At 53.1% G+C, this 15,538-nt stretch overlaps 2 protein-coding genes across 9 annotated transcripts in view; one reads left to right on the top strand and one right to left on the bottom strand.

Annotated features, from left to right (window-relative positions):
• Positions 1-15,538, bottom strand: part of RAB37 (RAB37, member RAS oncogene family) — a 73,434-nt gene that overhangs the window by 5,012 nt on the left and 52,884 nt on the right. The window contains exons 1-2 of one of the 5 annotated variants that reach the window (XR_005201429.1): positions 4,311-5,384; positions 815-925 (exon numbers count right to left, since the gene is read on the bottom strand). Coding sequence is in view for 4 of the 5 variants with exons in the window: in XM_017535652.2 (XP_017391141.1) it covers positions 815-925; positions 4,311-4,403 (204 nt within the window). In the remaining variant the exon portion in view is untranslated. Of the gene's footprint in view, positions 1-814; positions 926-4,310; positions 5,385-10,205; positions 10,317-15,538 lie in introns of those variants that run through there. The other 4 variants (XM_017535652.2, XM_017535650.2, XM_017535651.2 and 1 more) reach the window with 4 other exon arrangements.
• The window catches only part of CD300LF (CD300 molecule like family member f), a 45,024-nt gene that overhangs the window by 636 nt on the left and 28,850 nt on the right, over positions 1-15,538 (top strand). The window lies entirely within an intron of this gene.

Genomic DNA, 15,538 nt, shown 5'->3' with positions numbered 1-15,538 from the left:
TCCCCATGTTGGCCAGTCTGGTCTCGAACCCCTGATGTCAAGTGATCCAACCACCTCAACCTCCCAAAATGCTGGGATTACAGGCATAAGCTACCACACCAGGACTAACTTTTGTATTTTTAGTAGAGACAGGGTTTTGCCATGTTGTCCAGGTTGGTCTTGAAATCCTGGCCTCCAGTGATCCACCCGCCTCAGCCACCCCAAAATGTTGAGATTACAGACAGGCATGAGCCACCATGCCTGGAATTTTTTTTTTTTTTGTATTTTCAGTAGATACAGTGTTTAACTATGTTGACCAGGCTGGTCTTGAACTCCTGACCTCAGGTGATCCTTCTGCCTTGGCGTCCTGAAGTGCTGGGATTACAGGTGTGAACCACTGCACTGGGCCAAGCCCAGTTACTAAACCCCAGAGCAGGGCTGTGCTTCCCAGGAACTCCAGAAAGACTGCTTGACTTTTGAGGTCTTGCCAAAGGGGTGCAGATAGGAGGGCAAGGCGCAGGGGCTCTGAGGGCCAAGACATTCTGCTTATGCCGTGTGTGTGGCTGCCCTGCTTGGGAGAAGTCTCCCAGGAATGGAGGTGGACATGAAGTCTCAGTCTTGTTTTCTTGCATCCTGTAGTTGGGCAAGAAGCCAACCCTGCCCAGTCTACTTTGATCTGGCCACTTCTGTGGTCCTGGGGGAGTGGGTTGTGTGCCCTCCAGCCCTGAGCCTCGGGAGTCCCTGGGAGCCAGGGTGAGCAATGGGAGGGCAACCCCCTGTGCCTGAGCCACAGCCCTGGCTTGCTGCTGGAAGCAGGTGCCTGCAGCCACCTCACCCTGAAGTCTATGCCGACAGTGGCTATGAAGGCTCCGGACAGGAAGGCCCCATCTTTGAACTGGATCAGGAAACACGTTTTGCCGACGCCTGAGTCTCCCAGAAGCATCACCTAGGAGGTGGGGGCAGAGGCAGTTAATAGGGAGTCAGAGGGAGCTTCCGGGATTCCAGGAGGGACACATGGAGAGGATCAGAGAAGTGGGTGCTGGCACGGATGCTGACTGCACCAAGGGGCACCTGCTTCCAGAAAGCCTGCCGCCGCCCTCACCCTGCTTCTCCTCTCCAAGCTCCTTGGCTCAGCCTCCTAGGATCTCCCTCTGACCCTCCTGCCCTCATTCAAGTTCCTGGAAGCCTGAGTTGAGACCTCACCATGAATAGGTCCCCAAGTGTGCTTGGTGGCTCCAGAGAAACACCACATTTGCACAGTCTAGATGCTGGCCACATTTGCCCATAGCCACATCATGCAGAGATTCCGCCCCTCTGCGTACTCATGTCATCCCTTGTCCATTCCTGAGTACACGCATGGGCTGGGCTACACTGATAGGAAAGGAAGTGTCAATATCTTGGACAAGGATTCCCACCCAAGGGAGTCTATCAAGATCTGTTGGGGGTGGGCATGGTCATTTGCATATTCTGTAACGACTATTGTTTGGGGTTTTTTTTTTGGGGGGGGTTGCAACATTTATTTGGAAGTTTCTAATGACATTTTATGTTTATTAAAAGGTTGCATAAGGCCGGGTGCGGTGGCTCTTGTCTGTAATTCTGGCACTTTGGAGGCTAAGATGGGCGGATCACCTGAGCTCAGGAGTTTAGACCAGCCTGGCCAACATGGCAAAACCCTGTCTCTACTAAAAATACAAAAAACTAGCTGGAAGTGGTGGTGCATGTCTGTAACCCCACTTACTTGGGAGGCTGAGGCAGGAGAATAGCTTGAACCCAGGAAGCAGAAGTTGTAGTGAGCCGAAATTGCACCACTGCACTCCAGCCTGGGTAACTAAGACTCTGTCTCAAAAAAAAAAAAAAAAAAAAAGTGCTGGACACAGTGGCTCACGTCTATAATCCAGCACTTTTGGAGGCTGAGGTGGGCGGATCCCCTGAGGTCAGGAGTTCTAGACCAGCCTGATCAATATGATGAAACCCCATCTTTACTAAAAATACAAAAATTAGCCAGCATGGTGGCATGCTCCTGTAATCCCAGCTAGTCGGGAGGCTGAGACGGGAGAATAGCTTGCAATCGGGAGGTGGAGGTTGCAGTGAGCCGAGATCACGCCATTGCACTCCAGCCTGGGCAACAGGAGGAAAATTCCATCTCAAAAAGAAAAAAACTGCATGAATTAGGGAAAGTTAAAATTTATACTAAAGTGGGGAGATGTGTAGTCAGAAGTTCTTTCAGCAGAAACCTTCCACGTGGGACGCATGGCTGCAGATCGGCATCCTGGGGTTGCTGTGGGTAGCAGGGGCAGGAGTGCCAGGGAGGGAACCTATGGAGGGGTGTGGCCCTCTCCATTACTGTCTGGTGAGGCTCTGCTCATCTTCTCCAGGGACACGAAGGAATGGTGGAGAAGAGCCCTTTGTCCCATCGTTCACCAGTCTTGGAGAACAGGGGTCTAGACCCAATGCTGGATTTTCCCAACTGCTGGTTAGATGGCTTCATGGGTTGGGCGGGGACTAGGTTTGAATTATTTTTGAGGCTCTGAATTTGACTGAGGAGCCCAAAGGCATTCCTGTTGTTGGCATGGGGTACTGGGATTAGTTAACTTTGGTGGAGAGGCAGAGGCGGCTGAGCAGAAGGGGTATGAAGGATGGGTCTTGGTTTGTAAATGGCCTACTGTGTGACTTCAGGAAGATTCCTTAACCTTTCTGTGGCATGGTTTCCATAGTTGGTAGAAGGAGGAGGGATAATTTCTTTGAGGCCTTTCTAGAGTCTGGTCATGGCTAGGGCCAATCATCGTGGTGCGAACCACCCAGGGAAGAGTTGGCCAGGGGTGGGAACTGCCTGCCTGTGGCCCCCATCACCCGTCTGGTCCAAGGAGTGCCTGCCAGGCTCCGCTCAGAGGGTCCTGGGCTCAGTCCCCTGGGGCAGTTCTGGGGAGGCTGGGGACCAACTCTCCTGCCAATGTTGCTTGGCCTGGGAACAGATGGCCTGGTGGGGGATAGGAGCTCTCTGGAGCCTGCACTCCTCCCTGGCTCCTGGGTTCCAGCCCCGGAGCAGGAAGGAGGGAGGGAGGGCCACTCTTTGTGTACTTTACAGATCACAGCTGCCTTGAGCAAACGATGCCAGCTACCCACCCAGCTTGGTGATTCCACCAAACACAAACAGCTGCCTAGCCTGGCCACCTCCTAGGCAAACAGCCCAGCTGGTTTGCAGGGCAACAAGGTCAGGCAGTCCCCCTCAGCCTGGGGCCTGGGCAGCAGCAGCTCCCCCTTCCCCGAGGGTGCAGGGGCCCATTTCCTGCCACAAGCCCACACAGGACGCCTATCTCAACGGCTCTGGGCAGATGACTTGCTGAGTGGCTTCCCCTGAAACACTGGGGTGGAGGCTGAGGCTTCCAGCAAGGGTGAGCCCTGGTGTTGGGGAGGAAACCGAGGCACAGAGAGAGGCAGGTCTCCTTCAAGGCCATGCAGCAGAATCCAGGATAGCCCTCATGCCACCCCTAACCCTGCAGAGAAGTGGAAGCTCTAGGCTCCTTCAGCAATTCTTTCAGAGTTTCTGGTACCTGCTCACTCTAAGGACACAGATGGAAAGGGACAGACCAGTGTCCACTGCTGCCCCCACCCGCTTCCATACAGGGCACTCCTGTAGAGGGAGCAAGCCCCAGAGAGCAGCCCAGGAGCTCTGTCAAGTGCAGGATGTGAGAGACCATCCACTGAGATCTTTCTCAGGTTGGAAGAATTCCCAGGTGGGCTGCAGGCCGGCTGGCAACCTCCTTCTGGGAGGAGGGGCTTCGGATTGAGAGAGGAAGGTGGGGATGCTGTTCCTGGAGCGGGTGGAAAGGGAGGGGAGCAGCTGGGGGACCTCAGGCCTCAAACCTGGATGTCAGGTCTCAGCTCAGAGCTTAGCTCGGAAAATGGCATTACCGCCAGTTGCTCCGCCAGCAGGGGACGTCCTCTCCGAGTCTCCGTGAGGTCCCCATCTCCCAGGGCTTCCCGGCCTGAGCTCCCAGCGCTTCCCAACCATGAGAGTTGCGCGCTTAACCCTCACCAAGAAGCATGGGCTCCCGGGGGCTCAAATCGGCCAGAGTGTGACAGAAGAGAACTGAGTTGGGGCCGGCGGGGGGATCACTCAGTCCTGGCGATCTTCCGCGCCCCGCCCCCACCGAACCAGCAGAGACCCCTAGGGCTTGGGACGGCCCCAGGGGCTGTGTCCTGACCCTCTCTCCCTCCCACCTCTGGGAGACCCAGATACCCGCGGGGGGAGGGCTGAGTCCAACCCAGACGCAGCCAGGAAGGGGCTTGCGCCGAGGAGGGCGGGGGTCTCACGGAGAAGGCCCACCCACCTTGCCCGTGAGGTCGTAGCTCGGACTGCAGGGCGGGGAGCGATTGGGAGCCTCGCCATCCCGGGTGGCAGTGACGCCTGCCGTGCCCGTCATGTCCCCAGACGAGAGGTGAGCAGGGCCGGCCCGCAGGCGAGCGAGAGCGCAGGAGCCGCCCCGCCCACTCCTCCCCTCCCTAGACCAGGACCCCGCAGGCTCCTCCCTCCTTCCCGCCGCCCCCTGGACGCCACCGGCTAGGAGCTGGCTGTTCCCCGAGGGCGCGCAGAGCCGCGGGGTTGGTGCCAAGGGACCGACGGCCTTCCCAAGCAACACCGGCCCGGCTCTTTGGGCTTGGGCCACATCTTCCGGTCCCCTGTGGTCTCCAGCCGCGGGCTTGGTTGCCCCCGGGGGAGCTGGCAGCGGGGACCCCGCCTGCTGCGGACGCGTTCCCGTAGCCGCTGCGCAGCGCGACAGCAGGCGGCGCCCGAGCTCCGGGCCGTGGGCGGTCCCCAGGTGGCTAGGCGGGGACCGGGGGACCCCTGGGCTGCGCCTCTGCGGATAGCGCCCAGACAGTTCCGCTTCTGCTAAGGCACCGGCCCGAGCTCATCTGAACATAGTTTTTTTAACCAACCCACAGTCGCCTTGCAGCACGAGTGAGCTGAGGTGCTTTGGGGCCTCTGGCTGGTGCGGGGACTTTGACCCTGGATCACCCTGGCCTGTTGGGCTGTACCCAGAACGTCCCACCAGGGGAGAGCGCAGCACACATCTCCCAGTGGACGGCTCCTGAAGGCGGGGCGGGCCTTCTTAACCTGTGACACTCACCCTGGCCCGGAGGAGGAGCCAAATGAATTCATGAAGTCGTGGATCATTTTGAGCAGAGCTGCCAGGATATCCCAGGCACCAGGCAGCTTCTGGTGACAGAGAGTGGGGAGTGTGTCTGGGGTTGCCAGTAGCAGAGCTCAGGGGCTTTGTGACCTGGGCCGCCCTTTCCATTACCCCCATCTCCACATTCTGTAAGCAGCTTCAGGTTACCAAGGAACAGGACGGGTGCTTTACAGAGGGACTGTTTGAGGGCTGTGTAGGGAGAGGAGAGCTGCAGAGGGGTACCGGCACCTTTTTTTTTTTTTTTTTTTTGAGACGGAGTTTCACACTATCGCCCAGCCTGGAATGCAGTGGTGCGATCTCGCCTCACCGTAACCTCCGCTTCTCTGGTTCAAGCGATTCTCCTGCCTCAGCCTCCTGAGTAGCAGGGATTACAGGTGCGCGGCACCACAAGCGGCTACTTTTTTTTTGTATTTTTAGTAAAGACGAGGTTTCACCATGTTGGCTAAGTTGGTCTCAGACTCCCGACCTCAGGTGATCCTCCCCTTCCTACACTCCCAAAGTGCTGGGATTACAGGCATGAGCCACTGTGCCCGGCCTGCACTTCTTAACTTAGGTGTGGAGGTGAGGAGCAGGGGCAGACGTGGCTTATGGGCCACCATAGGCCTGTGGGGACTGACTTTGTGTACCAGCCCCCAGCTCTGTATGTTTTTGACATCAGCTGGAGCTATTTTCTGGCAGCTGGGAGAAGTGCCCTGAGTGGGGACAGAATTGATCTCGAGTAAGAAGTGTGTTACCTATTCTGGAGGTGGGCATGCTATAACCTCAGCTGCGCATAGGTCGGGACTCAAACAGGGAGCCACCGACCGGAGAGGAGGCTGCACAGCCCGCTACAGAGCCGTGGTGTTGGTTGCTATTTGGATGCCAGAGGCTCTTGCTGCAAATAATGCCAGGTCTGCTAACGCCGTGGGCTCCCGGAGACAGAGTCTCACTTTGTCGCCTAGGTTGGAGTGCAGTGGTGGGATCTCAGCTCACTGCAACCTCTGCCTCCCAAGTTCAAGCAATTCTCCTGCTTCAGCCTCTGGAGCAGCTGGGACTACAGGCACCCACCACCACACCTGGCTAATTTTTGTATTCTTAGTAGAGATAAGGTTTCACTATGCTGGTCTCGAACTGCTAAACTCAGGCGATATGCCCGCCTTGGCCTCCCAAAGTCCAAAGTGCTAGGATTACAAGCCTGAGCCACTGCACCCGACCTGGGATACAATTTTCTTTCCCTCCCTTCCTCCCTCCCTCCCTCCCTCTCTCCCTCCCTTCCTTCCTTCCTTCTTTCTTTTCTTTCGAGATGGAGCTCTGTTGCCCAGGCTGGAGTGCAATGGTACGATCTTGGCTCACTGAATGTCTGCTTCCCAGGTTCAAGCCATTCTTCCACCTCAGCCTCCCGAGTAGCTGGGATTACAGGTGCCCACCATCATTAATGGCTAATTTTTGTAGAGACAGGGTTTCACCACATTGGCCAGGCTGGTCTTGAACTCCTGACCCCAGGTGATCCACCCACCTTAGCCTCCCAACGTGTTGGGATTACAAGCGTGAGCCACTGTGCCTGATCTGGATGCGGGTTTTCATTGCAGGAGGTAGACAGTGGAGGAAGAATGAGAGAGGGGACGGGGGCGTGCCCCGTGCTCAACTTCTACTGTAAACCATGCTGTTATAGGTTGAATTGTGTCCCTCAGAGATAGGTTGAAGCGTGAACCGCCAGCCCCTCAGATCGTGCCCTTACTCGGAAATGTGGTCATTGCAGATATTCATTAAGATGAGGTTATACTGGCATAGGGTGGGCCATTAATCCAGTATGACTGGTGTCATGAGAAGAGAGAGACACAGGGGAAAGACGGCCAGGTGAAGGCAGAGGCAAGATGAGCCATGCGGCTGCAAGCCAAGGAATGCCAAGGGCTCCTGGGAGCCGCCAGGGCCGCGGAAGAGGAAGGAAGGGCCCTTCCCTGGAGCCTGCAGAGGGAACGTGGCCTTGCCGGTACCTTGAGTTCAGATTTCCAGCCTCCAGCTGTGGTTTGTGTTGTTGGCTCCAAGGCCCTCTGTGTCCTCTGGTGGGTTTGGAATAGAGAGGGTTGAACATCAGCGTGGGTCATCCAGAAGGAGCAGCGAAATTTCCTTGCTGCATTGCTGCATTAGTTTGAATGGAGGATTCTGATCGAGGGACAAAGTCCTTGAACACGGAGAGAGGAGCTGCAGGCTTTCCTCTGGGCAGTCCCTGTCTGGCCTGCTGGGTCTGCGGTGTGTGGGCAATGTCATACTTGGAGGGTGCGTACACTCTCCCCAGGGCCTCTGTAACGTCCTGCAGGGTGTTCAAGGGCAGCCTTGGGTGAGTCCTCCCCGGGGGGAGTGGGCCATGGGGACCCCACCTGCTGCGGACACATTCAGGCAGGGGATGAGCAGAGTGAGGGTATTTTATTTATTTATTTTTTGAGATGGAGTCTTGCTCTGTTGCCTAGGCTGGAGTGCAATGGCGCTATCTCAGCTCACTGCAACCTCTGCCTCCCGGTTCAAGCTATTCCCCTGCCTTAGCCTCCTGAGTAATTGGGACTGCAGGCTCATGCCACCACGCCTGGCTAATTTTTGTATTTTTAGTAGAGATGGGGTTTTGCCATGTTGGCCAGGCTGGTCTCAAACTCCTGGCCTCAAGTGATCTGCCCACCTCAGTCTCCCAAACTGCTGGGATTACAGGCGTGAGCCACTGTGCCTGGCCTGAGTGAAGGTTTTGAAAGAGGAATTTTGCAGCAGTCTTAAGGCAAGACTAGGGAATTTGGGGGAAACTGAGGAGAGAGGTAATAAGGAGGACCTGAACTGTGGTGGGAGGGGCTGGCTGGTGAACCCTACTGACGTTAGGGCCCCATAACCGCATCGGCAGGACCCCCACAGCCAGTTTGATAGAGGTGGTGTTGGAGAATTTAGGGAAGGTCTTGGCTGAGAGGCATCTACGCAGGACCTGGGGAGATCCCACTTCCAGAAGGCAGTGGGTCTGGTAGTTTATGGGGTGAAGGCATGCCCCAGGCAGTTACCTTGCTCACTTCTGGCTCCTCCAAAGTGGGAGACCAGGGACTCCGTTCTTCCCCTGGTACTTGGGCCGCACTCAGCCTCCTGAGTGGAGCCAGTGGGAGCTTCTGCCTCCCTTCCCATCACGCAGGAATTCCAGGCTTCAGCCTGGCCGATGATAGGGCCCTTATCCATGCAATATCAAACCTCAGTGTGAAGGACAGATGGGTAAATAATTGTTTGGTAGCCTGGCTCTCTGGGGACCCCTAGACCGCTGCTATCTGGAGGAGACCCTGATATCCTCCAGTTCTTTGCTCAGGTGTCCCCAGACTGAGTTTCTGGCCAGGGCCTCAGGCCTCCACTCAGTGTAAGCAGCCAACGGGTTTGTCCTGAGATACACCAGGATGTCGGGTGCTGGCTATGTCCAGGGGGAAAGCCCAGCCTGTCCCGTCTCAGAGCTTTGGGCTCACAGTTTGACCACACATTTTCTTTTTCCTTCAAAAGGAATCAGCCCCAATTTTCTTCCCAAGCGAGCGGCAAAATTTGGAGATCTCACCTCTGTGGTCTGTGGAATGTGAATCAGATTTTGTATGTCTGATTCAGCCACATTCACCCCACATCTTGAAGAGATGTGGTGTGCCCCTGAGGGCAGGGTGTACCCTGGCTGCTAACAGCAGACTGGGCCTGGGCTGGGGCGGGTGACGCCTGGCACCAGGTCATCCTGGTCTGCTTCATGGCAGTGTGGTTCAAGACCTCAGGGATTGCCAGGCAGCCTTGGCCTCTTGGGTCTCAGCGCTGCCCTATTCAGCACTACCGGAGCCCAGCCGCTCCCAGTCGGGTGAGAGCCCTGGGCACTGGTGTTTCAGGAATGATTCCAGGCCCCAGAACACACCCGAGTCAGGTTCTCGCTTCCACTTTGTCTCCTGGAAGGTCACCAGGAAACCGTGTCCGTTCTGAACCCCTGTCTTCCTGGCTGTGACCCAGTGGGCAAGCCCATTTTCTGGGTTTTCCTCTCTCTCTTCCCATCAGCATGGCACTGCTGCGACCCAACCCCGAGTGTGACCTCACAGGCTCTGTGCTCCGGTCCCAGAAGCTCCCAAACATCTGCGTTGTCCAAGAAGAGATGTTTGCTCTTCTCCATCTCGGGATGCTAGGATTCGGGGGTCCCAAGGGAGGGCCCTGCTCCTCCTGTCTTTCCTTGGGAGAGGAGTGGAACCCTCTTCCAAGGTCTTTCCAGGAATTTTAGGGCAGCTGCAGCCGCAGGCATGGGACAGTGCCTGGAGATGGGATGTGTGGGAGAGGAGGGATCTCTTGGTAAGGGGCTGTGGGCAGAAAAAGTCGAGGGCGCTGGGAGGGCACTGGGAGGGCACTGGGCTTCCTTAACCAGAGCTGCCCTTTTACCATTTTACTGAGGGCTAAACACGGAACTGTAACCTTGGTCTGCCAGCTCCCTGAGACCCGTGTGTCAATCAATGCTAAGTTTGGACTGTGCTGAAAACTTTGTAGTCCCTTTGTCCCTCCGGAATCTTCTTGTCCCTCTGGAATCTTGTTGCCTTGGAGGGCTGACCTGAGCGATCCCATATGAAGATTTTTTTTTGCTTTCTGGCTTCCACTTGCGTTCATCCAGTGTGGAGCCCCAGAAGGAGATGGGGAGCAGTAGGAGAGTGAGGAGGAACAGGGGATTGTTTTCCTGGCCGCCTCCCTGGGGGGCTCCCATGGGCTGCTTGGTCCATCCACTGAAGGTCCCACGCAGCTCCTGCCAGGCGGCTCACCCAACAGTCCTCTTTGCCCCTGGGTTCTGGTGAGGGTGGCTTCCCTTCCTGCTTGAGGCTAGAGGTGAGCGGAGTTTCTGGACTACGCAGGGGCAGTTCACCCTCCCTCCTGGCCACCCAACACCCTCGTGCACCTCAGGGAACAGTCTTCTCGTTAATTCTCCATGAATGAGCCAATGTGAGTGGTGTCCACCTGTTTCCTGCTGGCGCTCAACAGAAACACACTGGGGCCCTGAGCCCAGGTGCAGAGCCGGCAGTGCTGGCCAGTGCTTACCGTGAATCCGATGCCCACAGTAGCCGAGAAGGAGCCCGGGATGAACTTGCCCTGATCAAACTGAACCAGCAGAGACGTCTTTCCCACGCCACTGTCACCCACCAGGATGGTCTGGAAGGGAGCAACAGAGAGAGGGGTGAGGGGCTGCAATGTGAGTCAGCCTCAGAGATGTCCCTGTGGCTATGGGAGTGGGTTTTTTCTAAGCACGCATGTGCACAACATGCACACACACACACACAAACACACATGCACAAGACACGGACACACATGCAGACACAGAAAAACACATGTATATATACACACACAGAACACCCATGCACACACAAATAGAAATGCACACACAGAGCACACACATGCAGGCAGACACATACAGAAACACACATGCATACAGAAATACATACATACACAGACACATATGTACAACACATACACAAAAAACATGTACACAGAGAAGCACAGAACACCCAAGCACACACACAAACACATGCACACACAGAGAGGACACGTATATGCACACAGACACATACACAGACACACAAAATGTGTACACACAGAAACACACATACATGCATGCAATACACATAGAACACACACATGTACATGCACATACACACAGAATGTGCACATGCACACAGACACACACGGAAGCACATGTACCAACATGTACGCACATGTACCAACATGTACGCACATGTACCAACATGTACACACATATACCAACACATACACACATATACAAATACAAGCACACATGCACACACACAGAAACACAGAAACACATTTGCACAGACATGCATACACACAGACACATGTGCACACACACATGCACACAGAAACACACATGTACACAGATATGCACAGAGACACAGAGGCACGTGTACACACACAGAAACAGAAACACACAGACACGCACACACAGACACACATGAACACACAGAGACATGTGTAACACAAATATATATATACATACATATGCACATACAGACTTGGGCACATGCACACAAATATACACAGGCACTGACACACAGGCACACACATTCACAGACATGCAGCATATACACAAACATGCACACATGCACAAATATACACACAAATATAAACACAAACACAGCCACAGACACGCACATACATACATGCAAACACATACACATGCACACAGACACACAGACACTCACACATACACCCAGACACACAAACACATTAAAGTCTTGATTTTCCACTGAAGTCACTGAAGAGGCATGAAGGCACAGAGGAGATCTCCCCCCAACCCAAGTTTATGAGCATCTGAAGTGACCATGAGAATGTGTCTTTAGGGTTCCTACCACAGGGGTATAAATGACAAAGGGTTCCCACTGCCATGCTCTAAAATGCATCATTATTGTATTTGCACAGAAGTCATGCTTCCTATGGGCAATTACCAGCCAAATGCAGAGCAAGGCAGGGACACTGAGACAGCCCTGTTCCTGGGAGACACAGGACCCCTCTAATAGTTGAGTTTGCTCAAGGACTCCCTCATGGCCTTGCACGACCCTCCAGAGACTCCACGGCGGTCTAGGATACTTTCACACAACCTTTCTGACCTCTCTCCTTCACAGGGGATCCAACCTGCATCATGGTGTGAAGGCTCCCCCGGCCTCCCTGGCATCTACTCTGTTTTTCTCATAGGCATTTCCTCCAGTAAAACTCTTGCACATTTAATTTCTTTCTTTCTTTTTTTTTTTTTGAGATGCACTTTTGCTCTATCATCCAGGCTGGAATGCAATGGCTTGATCTCAGCTCACTGCAACCTCCGCCTCCCAGGTTAAGCAATTCTCCTGCCTCAGCCTCCTGAGTAGCTGGGATTATAGGTGCACACCACCACACTTGGCTAATTTTTGTATTTTTAGTAGAGATGGGGTTTCACCATGTTGGTCAGGTTGGTCATGAACTCCTGATCTTGTGATCTGCTCACCTTGGCCTCCCAAAGTGCTGGGATTACAGGTGTGAGCCACTGTGCCTGGCTTAATTCCTTTCTAACTCTCCTCTTTGGAAGACCAGGACTAACACGATGTCCATAGATTTCCTGCATGGGAGAATCCCAAATAAACAGTCTATAGAAGAAAACAAAATCAGATGGCTGGTATGTGTCTTTCACACTTGGCCTTAGAGCAAGGAGCAGACAACTTTTCAAAGAAAAGCAGATCCTGGGAAAGAGGGGGAAGGCATCTTCCTCTGGGAGGTCTGAACTGGGAGGGAGTAGGGGCAATAATTAGCTTGGAAGTTCAGGTGAAAGCTTTGAAAGAAAATCATAAACAGCTGAGAAGAATGCTACATGCACCCAGAGGCGGGTACCCTCAATGAATGGATGAATGAATGGGTGAGTGGATAAATGCCTTAGTTTCTTTTCTTTTCTTTTTTTTTTTTTTTGAGATGGAATCTCACTCTGTCGCCCAGGCTGGAGTGCAGTGGTGCTATCTCGGCTCACTGCAAACTCCACCTCCCAGGTTCAAGCAATTCTTCTGCCTCAGCCTCCTGAGTAGCTGGGACTGCAGACACCCACCACGACACCAAGCTAATTTTGTATTTTTAGTAGAGATGGAGCTTCACCATATTGGCCAGGCTGGTCTCGAACTCCTGACCTTGTGATCTGCCTGCCTCAGCCTCCCTAAGTGCTGGGATTACAGGTGTGAGCTACCACGCCCAGCCAATGCCTTAGTTTCAAAGTGGACAGTGGACTCTTCCCAAAGACAAGAATTAAAGGCTGTTTAAAAGGACTAGGAGATGCAGACTTTAGCTGGACTTGTAAAAACATAAAGACATAAAAACAATAAAACCATAAAAGCATAGAGATTGACTGGCCTCCTTGGGTCAGGCCCAGCCACTGTTAAACTCTGACAATGGCATGGAAGGGAATCCGTATCAGTGTCTGCTGACCATGAGGTTGTCCGTGGTGTTGACTTTGGATGTCCCCTGACTGTGCCCCCACCCACCTCCTGAACCTCTCCAGCTTTTATTTCCTCCTGGGTTAGAGAACTCATCTGTTTGTTATTTGCAGTGGTTTTAATAATTTACATCTAGAATCTAACTTCCTCAGGCTTTAAGAAGTGCTTTCTAGGGAAAATATTGCAAAATGCGAGGGGTAGTCCATCCACGTTCCCCTCATTCACATCCTAAAGAACATGACAGATTCTAATTCTTTTCGCTTTTATCTTTTCCCTTTCCAGGGTGACGAGTTTCCATCAGTTTTCATCATAGGAAACAGTCCTGTCTTCTTGGGACCTTTTCTGGCTCAGTGGGGTGCAGGGGTGCACACAGGGTTCGGCGTTTCAGATTCAGCTGAGCCTTGGCTTGGGGCGGGGCAGGATGATCCTCTCACATTGGTCACGGTCTTTTTTATCAGTTTCAGAAATCTATTGACAATGGCTGGGAATGGTGGTTCATGCCTGTAATTCCTGCAATTTGGGAGGCCAAGACGGGCAGATCACCTGAGGTCGGGAGTTCAGGCCAGCCTGGCCAACATGGTGAAATGCCATCTCTATTAAAAATACGAAAATTAGCCGGGTGTGGTGGTGGGCACCTGTAATCCTAGCTACTCGGGAGGCTGAGGCAGGAGAATCACTTGAACCCAGGAGGCGGAGGTTGCGATGAGCCAATATCGTGCCACAGCACTCCAGCCTGGGTAACAGAGCGAAACTCTGTCTCCAAAATAAAAAAAAAAGAAAGAAAGAAATCCATTGGCAATGACTCTAAGAGCTTTTTACCTAGGCCATCATGGATTGCTCAGCACTGATCTATTTACAAGCATTGTTGAATTATCTCTTCCTAAGCCTAGGACCTCTCTTAGGCCTGCTCCTCCTCTGCTTGTGCCCCTCCCCATGAAGCAATGTGTCCACAAGGCCAAAGGCTTCTGTTCCTTCTGTAGACTGACTGCACTTTGCCCCAAGGTCGCTGTTACCGTTGCACCCCTAGGTCTGTGGTGTGGCCAAGGGGTGAATGTTGGCAGGGCTGTGGGCAGAGTGATGTGGAGCCTCATGCATTCTTCTGAGAGCCTTTGGAATTGGGGTGTGCAAGGGTGGGAGGAGAAGGAGAGGAGCTCGCGGGAGGGGCCTGGGGACAGGAGGTTGGCTGTCCCCAGGCTGCTACATTTTAGGGTGGAACTTCTGAGAATCACACATGCTAACCTGGCTTCCAGGTTGGTAAGACGGTGTTTTGTTCAGGAGGGGAGATGAGACACACTTGATTTGATAGCTTTTTGAGCTTGCTTTAGAATGTTAAGATATTAAGACACATGGTATGTGGGTTTCCATTTGAGGCCCTGGCCTCCACATGTTAGGGATGGAGCTGCCTAAATTCATTATTTCAGATGTGTGAAAGGAAAGAATCTCAGGCCCCTAAAATCAATAAGGAGAACTCAAGATGGAAACTGCTTAGGACAAACCTGCCTCCCATTCTTTTCAAAGTCATCCCTTTGCTCACTGAGATAGATGTGTAACTTTTTTTTTTTTTTTTTTTTGAGACGGAGTCTTGCTCTGTTGCCAGGCTGGAGTGCAGTGGTGCAATCTTGGCTTACTGCCACCTCTGTCTCCCCGGTTCAAGCGATTCCCCTGCCTCAGCCTCCTGAGTAGCTAGGACTAGAGGCTCATGCTACCATGCCTGGCTAATTTTTTGCATTTTAGTAGAGACGGGGTTTCACCATGTCCAGGATGGTATCGATCTCCTGACCTTGTGATCTACCTGCCTCGGCCTCCCAAAGTGCTAGGATTACAGGCATGAGCCACGACGCCCGGCCGATAGAGAAATATCTGATTACCTCCTTTGGAAAGGCTCATCAGAAACTCAAAAGAATGCTCCTCCCTGCTTCTAGTCTTCTGCCTTTGCTTTGAGTTGTCCTGCCTTTCCAGACCGAACCAATGTACTTGATGTCTCTTGTCTCCCTCAAATGTATAAAGCCTAGCAGTGCCCTGACCTCCTTGGGCACACATTGTCAGGATTTCCTGAGGCTGTGTCATGGGCGCTTCCTCAACCCTGGCAAAATAAACCTTCTAAATTAACTGAGACTTGTCTCAGATTTTTTGGTTTCACAGATACATAGTGGAGCTTCTCTCGCCACTCAACAGCTGCTGAAAATGCCTTAAGTTTCTCCAGGTTCGTTCCCAATTTCACTGCTTGGAGAAGCTGAACGCCAACTTTGGGCCCAGATTTTTCACCACGCCTTCCCTTTTTGTGCTTCTCTTACCATTTATGGAAATGTTAATTAGTTGTGCTTCAGACAGAAACCTCTGGGTCAACTTTGCCATTATTTGGACAAGCATCTTTGTTCTCTCCGCTTGAGTCATTTTTTTTTTTTTTTTTTG

The sequence above is a fragment of the Cebus imitator genome, unplaced genomic scaffold (genome assembly GCF_001604975.1).
Source record: "Cebus imitator isolate Cc_AM_T3 unplaced genomic scaffold, Cebus_imitator-1.0 Scaffold93, whole genome shotgun sequence".
NCBI lineage: Eukaryota > Metazoa > Chordata > Mammalia > Primates > Cebidae > Cebus > Cebus imitator.
Note: the sequence above shows the minus strand (reverse complement) of the source record. Positions and strands in the feature narration are given on the sequence as shown.